This window comes from Melopsittacus undulatus, chromosome 4 (assembly GCF_012275295.1).
Source record: "Melopsittacus undulatus isolate bMelUnd1 chromosome 4, bMelUnd1.mat.Z, whole genome shotgun sequence".
Taxonomy (NCBI): Eukaryota; Metazoa; Chordata; class Aves; order Psittaciformes; family Psittaculidae; genus Melopsittacus; species Melopsittacus undulatus.
In genome coordinates this window covers 104,695,011-104,706,723 of record NC_047530.1, presented here as the reverse complement: position 1 = coordinate 104,706,723, position 11,713 = coordinate 104,695,011, and the positions used below count along the sequence as shown (strand labels likewise).

Sequence of the window (11,713 nt, the reverse complement as noted above, 5' to 3'; positions counted from 1 at the left end):
CGCGCACCGCCTCCCGGCGCAGGCCAATAAATAAAGTTGCGGTCTGGGGAGGGTGGAAGAGGCGAATCGCCTGCGGGCGGCTCGGGCACCCCAAGGAGCCGCAGCCGGGAGCTGCAAGTGTCTGCGGGGCTGCCAGCGCTCGGCCCGGGTGCGCGGCCAGGGGCGGACGGACGGACGGCGCTGATCTCGTCCCGTCCCCACGTCACCCCCCCTCCCACCTCGTGTGCTCTCAGTCCCTCCCTGGGAACAGGCGCTGCCCACCCAAGGAGGCGACCGGCGCTGCTGCCCCGCTCCCGCTTGCTCACTCGCACACACATAGACCCGTGCGTGCGCGTCTCACGCTCCTTCAGTGAAGTCGGGGCTTGTGTTTCCAGGTTGCTCAGACCTGAAATCTAAGGGAGAACGCTCAGCGTTTGCGTCGCTGCTCCTGCCGCTGGTGCTGGGAGCGGTGAAGAGGAGAGAGGGGTGGGTTTTTTCGTTGTTTTGTTGGGTTTGTGGGTTTTTTTTCCCTACTTTCCCTTTAATTCAATGGATCTGAACTTGGAACCTTTGGACCTCGGCGGTTTTGGAATATCTTCATGCTGATCTTCCTTGTTGTGGCACATCAGCTTGTTTGGGGAAACCATCCGAAGACAGCAAGATGTTCCTCGTTATCTTGTACTTCGCTTTGCCCTTAGTGGGTAAGTTGCTGGCGTGTTTTCTGCCTGTACATCGCTTCATAAAGCAAAGCGTGGGGTTTATGGGATCGGATGCCTGACGGTTGTCAGTCTATTGTTTAGGCAGAACAGTGAAGTTTCCAGTAGTTTTTTATGGCTCTGCCGCGCATCAGTTAGCCCAGTCTACGCCTAAAGCTCTGGCTGACTACAGACTGAGATACTTGCCTGCGTAAGCCTCTTGTTAAATCGGGTACTCGCAAGTTACAGGGAAACTTTTCATTTTAATAAAGCTGCTTGTATTGGGGAGGGGCGGGGGGGGTGTGACAAGAACCAACTGAAACATCTTCACCTGCCCCTGGCAGCCTGCCCAGTTGAGAGTGGTTTGCAGCCCAGACTGGTTTCCTTTCCACAGGAGATGTGTGCGTTTCTGTCTGTGTGTCTGGGAGAGCGTGACAGGGGCACGATGGGGAGGAGAGAGTTAATGCAGTTTGCTTTGTTCTCCTGCAAAAGCATCATACGTGGAGAGAAATGGAAGGGGGAGTCATAAATTCTACCTTTATACATGTAGAATAAGCAGAAATGTGTACAGCCTTTGAAAAGTGACTGATGCAAAAAGAAGCCAATATCAATCTGTGAGGAGGATACTTGCCTCTCTGAGCGGGTTGTTTGTGGATGTAATTGAAATTACAGCAGAGCTGTTGTTGAAAGTGAGGCTGAATATTTAACCCCTCGGTTAAACACTGGAACGGAAAGGTTATTTGTTCCACCAAAGTGGGTCTAGGGAATCATGAGTGCTTGTTTTGTCAGGCACATTAACCCCTGTGGATCCTCTTTTCTTGTGTTTTGTTATAAATCACCCATCAGGGTTAAAACATCTTGGTTCCTCGGACTCCAACAAAAGTGGATCTAAGACCTCGAAAGCCCCATGTGCTTTTTCGCGTAGGGTGAACCCTGGAGGTTTGCAAGGTGCTGCCTATGGGGCTAGCTGCATGTGTTGCATGAGGAAGTGCCTTGTACTTCCCAGGACACCTGCTTTGGAGCCCTGCTTAAATCAGCCTCACCCCTGAATGAGAGTTTGTCGGTTTGTGTCCCCCTCTCTAGATGTACTTCTGTCCGCAGAAGTGAGCGCGCTGCCTGGAGGGGACCGCTGGATTGCGTGAAAGCCAGCGACCAGTGTCTCAAGGAGCAGAGCTGTAGTACTAAATACAGGACACTGAGGCAGTGTGTAGCCGGCAAAAGAGAGCAACTTCAGCCGGGCGACAGGCCTGGAGGCAAAGGATGAATGCAAAAGCGCCATGGAAGCTCTAAAGCAGAAATCTCTCTACAACTGCCGCTGCAAGAGGGGCATGAAGAAGGAGAAAAACTGCCTGCGCATTTACTGGAGCATGTACCAGAGCTTACAGGGTACGTTGCAAAACACAGAAACCTTACACTCCCCTAATGCAGTGTGTGATTTTGCAGCCGCTCACATCCGCAGCTAGTTACAGCCACTGAGGCTAAACCCAGGGTCTGACCCTCTAATTCGCATTGTGCTCTTCAGCTGCAAACTGAGGACCTTTCATCCGACTCAAGAACAGCTGCTGCTCTGTCTCCTGTTGTTGGGAAATCCACAGTGAGGGTTTCCTCCAGGGGACCCAGCTGACCTTTCGAAACCAGAGTCAAAAGATTAAGGGCACTGGCAAGTGCAAGAGCTACAAAAACAGTCATTTGGAGATATTTTCCTAATAATATTTAAACTCCTTAATTAGGACTCACCTAACAAAACCACTGGAACTAGTTGCTTAGCTCTTTGCTGAAAGTTAAATGTAATATGAAGATTAGCATTGATTTAAGGGGAAGTTTATTTCCTTTCCTTTTTCTGTGTTTACTAACAATATTCCCTGGGCATGTTGAGGCAGAAAAGAAGTTTATGAGTGTGTAGAAGTGCCACTTAGAAGGGTTATAACAGTGATTGGGGACTTCTGCTCCTGATGTCTCTGGCAGATTTCTCACAGTCTACTGAGAGCAGTCAGGTCCTTACATCAGATACCTAATGTTTAGACTTGTTTTGCTCTAGCCCTGCAGTTGAAGATGAAATCTTTCATTTCAGTGTGGCCCCATTTAACTCCTTTCTGTAGCTTCTGCAAAAGGGGAAGCCATCCCTTTCTGTTCATTTATGCAGGCATCAACTGGAACATTTTAATGAGTCAATACATGTATTTTTTCTTGAACTTGCATAATAAATTACCCTACTACTCTTGGACGTTTCTGTATCGTAAAAAGTTTCCCTTCCAACAGCATCTTGTTAGTGTTTTTATTCCAAAGATGCTCATTTTTAGCTGTTAGATGGGCTGCTCCTCTAATAAAAAGAGCTTGCTGTTAGAGTGGATGAAGAGGAACATCCTTGCTCCAGCTCCTCTCCTGCTGGCATGAGATGGGGACAGTCCCTGTGATGTCACAGGCTGTCTCTGCAAATTATGACCTTATCCATGGAGGAAGGAGAGAAAATAGTGACAGGGATAAACAGCTTCTTTCAGGTGTTTTTATAGATAATGCTTTGAGGAGAAATAGGTGCTTAAACAGTTTAAAGGGGAGTACCTTTTGCTGTTACAGAGTAACTTCAGAGTAAAAGTAACAACAAAATCTTACCCTGAATTCTCATCTAAGAAAACAAATCCAAATATTTTTTGTCTTTAGGAATGACTTGCTTGAAGATTCCCCTTATGAGCCAGTTAACAGCAGGCTATCGGACATATTCAGGCTAGCACCAATTGTATCAGGTAAGCAGACTTAAAATTCGCTGACTGAAAGGTGATTGCAATCTGATGCTTTGTAGTTGAGCTGTGGCATGCAAAAAGAAGGGTTAATGGTTGTGGGTTTAGGACGTTCATGATGTAGTTGTGGCGAAGAAAATACTAATTGCTTTGAAACAATAGCTAAAACTAAAGGAGTGTTTGGCAGGATAGCAGTTTGTGTTCTTTTTCAGTCATTCCTGACAATAAATGCTAAATTTTCCTGTAGGTGGCAATCTGATTCCCTGCGTTCCTAATTTACAAATCAGTTCCTTTTGGGGAATGTGGTCAGAGCAAGTTACCTCCCATTGACATTAAAGAAGATCAGAAGATAAAGCTTTCAAATGTTTGCATAAGGGAATGCTTTATAGTTTCGTACATTTTTTGTTTAAAAAAGCCTGAATTCTAAAATTTCTTCTTTTCTGGAGCTGCCTGTTTAAAGAGCCTCTTCACAGCTTCCTTCCTTGCCTAGTTTGTCTCTGAACAGTTTTTTGCTCCTGTGTGGCTGTCTTTCAGAACTTGTTTATAGACGTTTGAATAAGTTCCTCACTAATTAAAACTCTGCTGTTTGGTTTTTACTAGCCTAAATTACAAAGATTTTTGGGTCATATTTATTAAAACAATGATTTTGGGGCATTCAGAGGGGTTATTAATTCAGTTGGAATTAATTTTCTGGTTTGGAGTGTCAGAAAGTCTTATGAACATGCAGTCTGTGCTCAGGACCTTTGTTTAGCTCCATAAAAACTGAATGTGCGCAGTATAATGTGTAAATCTGACAGTTGAAGCTGTAGTTAACTGACATGCTATGGATAAGTATTAGTAGATGGCTCTTTAGAAGAAAGAAGAAAAGAGCAGAGAGAATGGCTTGACCAATTTTCGGAAGTACTTACTCTTTTTAGGACCCTTGGTCTCATTAAGAGCCAGGGGACTTAGGTTGTTAAGTATCTAATGGTACAGATTTTCTAAGGCATATAGACACATAAAATGCAGATACCTGCCCACTGGGACTTTCAGAAAGGACTAAGTGATTTAAATAGGTGTTAGATGCCCAGGCAATTCTAAAGAATCTGCCTCGTAATGCATCTTAGCTGTCTTAAATGCTTTTGAAAATCAGCCTTTTAGTCACTTTTCAAACTGTGAAGAGAGGTCCAAATCACACACATCACTTAAAAGCATTACTTGGTTTGGTGAGAAGTGTGATGGAGAAAGAGTAGGGAACAAAGATTAATTTCTGAAGAACCTTTACTTATTTTTTTGCTTCAACCCCCCAGCTTAATAAAAAACCAAGACAAAATCAATGCAGAGGAGTTCCAGGCAGTTTTGTTGAAGTTTATGGTTGATGTGCCAAGGGCTTAATTCTAACCTACCCCAGCAGTTTTGTGATCTCTACAGAAATACCCTATGTACATTCTTTCTGTTATTCTTTTTAGATGCCACATGTTCTTGCAAAGTAGTTATCTTTAAAATGTACATTTTTTTTCCCTACCTATTCTGTGCAACAATGAAATAAGACAGTTGCCATCAAGTGATGTCCATCCTGCCTCTAGTCACTCAAGATGCTGGTGGACTGGTTAGGACTCATTCTGTGTTGCTAGTGTACCCCAAGATGCTGTTCGCTTTGTCACAAGTTTCAGTTTTACAAGAATTGACGGCTAGATTCACAGGGAGCGATAGCCAGAAGTTGTAATACAGTGGAAAACCACTCGTATTTGCAAGTACTGTAACCTGGAAGAAAAAGATGAGCAAAAACATTCTTCTTATCGTCATGGTTACTACTGCAAGTTACATTCTCTGAAGCTGCCTGATCTTACAGTTTTTGCAGGGCTCTGCAAATACTCAAAGAGCAGAACTTGGTAATAGTTTTGTAACATGGTTAAAGCAAACCAAACCTCTGTGTAAGCGGTGTTGGCAGGGATTTCATAACTGGTGTTCTGCTAACATGGTCATTGTGTTTATAGATGTTGCTGCAGTATTCACCTTCATTAGTTACTTGGGCATAATTAAAAGCAGTGATTAACCCTTTCACGAAGGCCATTCTGTGGTTACTGTATGACTTGGTATATATCAAGTGTAATGCTTTTGCCATCTTTGTTTTATTTTTGAGGCAGTATAGAAAATCATGATAGTTGTCTTTTGTGGTACATAACAGGAAAAACATTGGCTAAAGATGACTGGTTTGTGTGTTGAAGTCTTTTGTAGTTTAAGAAATGGAGGATTTCATATTTTTCTCCCTAGTTCTCGTTGTGATAATAGAACAAGTAATGCAGTTGAGTTACTAAAGCTTTGTTTTATATTTTTAAGGCAGTCTGTATTATGCTGGGACTAGTGGTGTAGTTGGTCTAGAACCAGGACCATGCTAAGTGTTCTGTATAAAATTTAAACCAATATCCAACAACACAAGACAAAAATCCAAACCCACCAAAAACTGTTTATTGTAGTACTGCTGTTAAGCCAAGGTATCATATATTTAGGTACTAACAAAAAAATAACTGATGGCTAAAAGAGCAATGTGAGTTCAGTGTTTTGATTTACTTCTGAGGAAGTATCCCATGATTCAAGGGGTCTGGTCTCCTTTCTGTCTACAACTTTAAGTTCAGCATTAAGCTCCTTCTGTAAAGTCAGTCCTCTGAACCCTCACATGGTCATATCTGGGACTGTGAGCCTTCACAGTGAAGGACAGGGCTGTCTTTTGTTTTGTTTTGGGCATGATCTATGTTTGGATTTTCTTTAGAGCTGCTCTGTCTGATGTGGTGCTTCTGCCTCCAGGGTGCTAATTTCTTGCTGGTTGGCACAGCTCTTCAAAATACTGAGGACTTGCTGTGTGTTTTGGAGAGCAACAGGTTTGGTCACTTATTGCGATGTAAAGATTTTGCTTTAAACAAACATTTTAGCTTCAACCGTAATACCTTACGAGAGGTGAAAACATTTTAAGGCCATCAACTTCTGCCACAGCAGAGGCAAGCATGCATACAGAATATGTTGATGGATTACAGGTGAGCTACCCATCAAATTAAGGCTAGATGCTGAATTAAGCATTGTTAAAGCTTTTTTACTAGTGGAATAGTTTGCATCTGGATTGTATTAAGTGTTTGTCATGAGCATCACGGACTGGAAGGATCTTATATTTTGCTATAAGCTGATACAGTTAGTGGTCAACTCGGTGGGCATATTGTAAGAAAATATCTGCATAAAAACTGTAGACTTCATGCACTGTTCAAGTTACCACTCCCCACAATAAGTGTTCTGGAAAAGTCCGTTCATTTCAACAGAAATGGAGAGCCACTACAGGGCTGAATGAAATCGCATTAAGCCATATTGTGATAGTGGTGTAATAGATACTCAATGTTAAAAGAACAGACTATTTTAAATCAACGATCTAGGCGACATATGCTCTCCTCCATGGATTTTTAAGTAACCTAGTATAAAGTGGCCTATAATACAAGACCATATCATCCTCATTGTTCAGCTTTGGGTGTAATTTTTCTTTTACATCTATGACAATATCTTTTGGCTGTATGTTCATAAGTAATCGTAAAGAATAGGAGTATAGATATGAGTAATTCTTAGAAACAGGTTTTGCTGGTAACCTTGTGAGAATGGTTGTGTACATGATGCTAACACGTCTTGCTTCCAGTGTTAAAAGCAGACCGATAGCAAGTAATCATTTGCCAATATTTCTTTTTAGGTAGTCAAACTGTTTTGCAAAGTGATCATGTAACAAACGGGAGAAAGAAACTGGCTCAGATGGTATATGTGAAAAGGAGTGTTTTTCCAACCCTGTTCATTCTCATGAGGAGGTGTTACTCTTGAAACTCTCGGGAATGTTCTGTTGAGAAGGTATTGGAAGATTTATATTTAGAATAAGGGTGTATGTGTATTTTATGGTAATTTTTTAATTTAAACAAGCTCTAGGAGACAGCACAGCACGTAGGGCTGCTCATTGGAGTGTATCATTCGACATTAGAACAGGGGTAGCACAGCACATGAGGTTAGCATGTGATTTGCATACCAAATAAGCTAAAAGGCAAATATAAACAGTTTTGGGCAGTAAGATCTTTTTTTCATGGTATTTGGAAAGTTGAGTCTTATAAAAGGTTACCTAGTGCTGTAATTCTCATATAAGTGTGTGTGTGCTGGTGTGCATTTAATAAGGCATCTTTCTGTAGGGTTTAGGTTAGATATAAGGAAGAAATTCTTTACTGTTAGGGTGGTGAGGCACTGGAGTGGGTTGTCAGGGAGGTTGTGAATGCTCCATCCCTGGCAGTGTTCAAGGCCAGGTTGGATGAAGCCTTGGGTGATACGGTTAGTGTGAGGTGTCCTGCCCATGGCAGGGGGGGTTGGAACTGGATGATCTTAAGGCCCTTTCCAGCTCAAACCATTCTATAATTCTGTGATTTATGAAGATGGGTCTGGGTCTTCTAGTATCTTTATGTTGTTCAGAAGGAGAGTGGCTTAGTAGTAGTTATCCAAAGTCCTTTCAGGCATGCTGTATAATTGGCGTTCGCATATCAGAAAGTTGATGTGGAAAAGAATGAAGTCCAGTATGCAGAACCTTGCTTTCAGACTTGGCAGACTTTTATAAGGGGATACTTCCCTTTCCCAAGTCTAAAACCTGCTCTGTGTATTGCTGACAGGCTATCTGGACCCTCCCTGTTATTATAACCTTCCCAGGGATGGGTTAGAGACATCACAGAGAATGCCTTGCGCATGTTTCCTTTGGAAAAGTTGCTATCAGTAAAAGTGGAGATTGGGGTTTTCCAATATGAATTCCCAAGACCCAGAGAACAGTTTTCTGTGTGCTGTGTGTTTTAAGGTCCTGTAGGGATTCACAGATACATAGAATGATGTGGGTTGGAAGGGACCTTAAAGATAATCTAGCTCCTCCTAACCTTCTCTTTCTGCTGCCTCTGTAAAGAGGGGCTGTAGAAGACACAGTGTCATAGGGAATTAACTTTGCCCAAACTTTCATAAACCCCAAATTCTTTTAATCAGGAATTGAATGTTTCCCCATCCATTTTTGCAATTCTTGAGCTAATGTAAGAGCTGTGTCCTGGTTAGCAGGTCCTGACACTTTAATTATCATTTGCTTCTTTTTTCCCTACATAGTAAATTACTTTTCTTTTGTGCAGTCCAAATATAGCATTATAAAATTGTTTATCGAGAAGGTAAGTTAGAGGCTCTGTCATAGCCAACAGATTTGCTGCTTTCTCCTTCTGGAGTTTATGGCATGTAAATTAGTGGCTTCTCCCATGAATTAATACTGTATGACGTCCCCAATTCTAGTGCCTGAGGCCTCTAATCCTGCTTCTATTCTTAAGTATGTGCATGCTTCAATGCTACATATTTTACTAATTTAACACGATGTCTTTTTTATGACATTTCTGTTAGAATATTTGAGATGCCACATTTCTGCAAAGGCAGTTTTAATTTGTAAAATACTAAAATGTGTTGATTTCTCTTGACTGTTTTACAATGCTCTTGTTAGCTCTTACCTCACTGCAGTTCATTAAAAAAATAGATACTTCACGTTAGTTATCTTGCACATTCACCCAATTTCATAAACAATAAACCAGATCTTCTTAAGTGAATAGGAGTCTTGCAATCTGGTTCTGTTTCCCACGGAAAGTAAGCATAAACACATCAAAATCTTTTTATTTGATTATGATGTATTCTGTTTCCTGGTGTAATTTTTTTGGCTTAGTTCTGGTTTCCTCATGTGAGGTTGGGCCTTTTGATAACAGAAAAGTCCAAACAGGTTGTTTTAATTTCGGCCCTGCACTAGATTGTCACATGCACAACTACATTTTTTCTTTGTAAGGTAATACATTAAAATAATAGCTTTTGGACCAATATAACACGGGTTTACAACAACAAATCACACTAACTTCTTTCTGCAAGTGAGAATTGTGGCTCTTTGCCTGTTGCAAGCAAACCCCCAAACAACACAGGCATCTATTTTAGCTGCATTTAGCAAAATGAAAATAGTTTTGACAAAACAAGTCTAATATGAGCATGTAGTGTTTGTGTTCTTGACATTTCTGTCTGCAGATTTTCTTTGCAGAGACAACTAGGCATGGCTTCCAGTCAGATAACAAGTATCTGGTGTGCATAGATACCAGTTGCTGATTTCCACTCCTGCATTTTCATAATCAGATTGGACTTCACACAAAAGAAAATCACTCTGGGGACTGTTGGCTTGCAGGAGCTCTTGTTGAATTTCCTGTTTTCTGCATTCTTGAAGCGAGATCTGATTATGAGAGGGGAATTAAGTACCTTACTGAAAGTAACCTGATTGACTAGTTTATAAAGGCCGTGCCTGCGTGCTTTTAACTTTGTCAGGAACATGAATAGGCGTTGAAACCCCAAATAGGAACATGTAAATATCCTCAACTTAGTCCATATTTATTTCCTTGGTGAGAATATTGGAACTTTTTTGCTAATTTCTTTGAAGATCTGTAAAGCAGAAGGGAAGGTCTTTGTTCCTCAAGTATCTAAAATGCACAGCTTTGAGCAAATGTAGAGTTTCTGTTTGCCTCAGTGGTCTAGGCAGGCTTTGTCAGCCTGTTTCAATGTGGGAAACAAGATGAAATCCATTCTCTGGAAAGAGGAAGCATCTGGTGATACAACACTTAGCATTTATACATGAGTATTAAAGGTCTCCTTGAATTCTGGGAGTAGTGAGAGAGAATATTTAGGACTTCTGAAGGAAACTTGAAGAGTTTCTCCCGAAGCCTCAAAGGGAGGTGTTGGGAGATGGCCAGCTGAATAACAATAGCCAGGCATTTTGCTTACAATGTATAATGTATACAGTAAAACATGTTTTCCTTGTCTAGAGTAGCATCATTGGAGAGTGGAATTGCCATCACTTCAACATATATCATTGCAGGAAAGCCTCAATTATACTGTGGTGGGCCAGATACCAAATAAGCAAACGTGTATGTGCTTTTGAGCAGCATATTGTATATCCTTGTTTCCTGTTACAGCTCAGCTTTATGGTTTGTGTAAGTGCCACACAGGTTCCTCTGAAGTAGGAGCAACAGCACACAGGTACTGCTGGTGGTATTGGTAGGATTATGAGAGACCAGGTACTTACTAATCACTGAGGAAGGGAAGCTGGTTACCTATGAGAAGTACTTCCATTTCAAGGATGTGGTGAGCAGGAGTGGGCAAGGGTTTGCCAGGGGACCTTAGAAACCCAGAACTTGCCAGGATACAGTTTGGGTCATGTATCCATAGACTACTTACTGTGTGGCAGGTGTAAGCAGCTGGACACAACCAGTCTGTTGATGGGGCTGCTGGAGGAAGGGTATTGTGACTGAGAAAAAGCCTGTGGTTCATATGGGGTAGCTCTGGGACAGGGCTGAGCATGCTGTTGGGAATATTCTGGTGGTTATAAAGGTGCAAAGGAGAAGCCTGTGCTGATCAGGTGTATTTCTATGGCAGTCTTCATCGGAGGGCTCGTGAGGTGCCACATCTGTAAGCTGTGTCCCCATGTGAAATGCAGAGAACAGTGCTTGAAAGAGGAGTATCCTGCAGCAGTATCTTGATGGGCGCAGCAAGGTGCAGTTTATGGCAGGCGATTTGCACACTTCACATGTTAAAATATTTCAGAACTTTGTTTTTATAACCCTGCTTGTAGTTGACCTTGTAAGGGATAACTTTGACAATCCTTGGAAGAGCCAGTGGTATCTGTCAGGAGCTGACAGTATGTTAAAAAACGCTAGGAGTAAAATGCATGTGTGTGATGTAAAAGAAATAAGGATTTCTGGATTGTAAGGCAGAATTTACCACAAATTAGTATCCAACATTTCTTACTATGCAAGGTACATTGTAGTGTTTCAAACCTTAAAAAGGAATGTCTTCACAGCTTTGATTTTTAGAAAAGTGACCATTTTGTTTATGTAAACTAATTCTATAATTTATTTTATTTATTCTGTATTTTATTCTGTAATTTATTTTCCTATTCTTGCATTTTCTGTGGTTGAAACTAATGCAGCAACAATGCTGCCAGTATAGTTAGGGCATTAAGACCATTAAGTTATTTTGGGACTAGTTCTTTAGTCATTACGATGTCTTTGACAATTTTTATCAGTGTCAGGCTATTGTCCTGTACAATCTGCACTCAGCCTGAAATTTAACATGAAATGCGTGACACAAAGTGTAATGGCATAGAGATAGTGCTTCCTGCATAGAAATTTGCAGAAATGATGGGTTGTTAAAGAGACTTGAAGATATCAAACAATTTGAGTAGGAACCCATAAATTAAGATGATTTCTGCATTCACTG

The 11,713-nt window shown here is 41.5% G+C and overlaps 1 protein-coding gene across 1 annotated transcript in view; it reads left to right on the top strand.

The window, feature by feature from the left end:
• The first annotated feature begins 246 nt into the window (after positions 1-246).
• The window catches only part of GFRA1 (GDNF family receptor alpha 1), a 136,321-nt gene continuing 124,854 nt past the window's right edge, over positions 247-11,713 (top strand). Inside the window, 5 exon segments of the mRNA XM_034061982.1 lie at positions 247-680; positions 1,758-1,802; positions 1,805-1,890; positions 1,892-2,064; positions 3,333-3,415. Of these exon segments, the coding sequence (XP_033917873.1) occupies positions 641-680; positions 1,758-1,802; positions 1,805-1,890; positions 1,892-2,064; positions 3,333-3,415 (427 nt within the window). The 5' untranslated portion in view covers positions 247-640.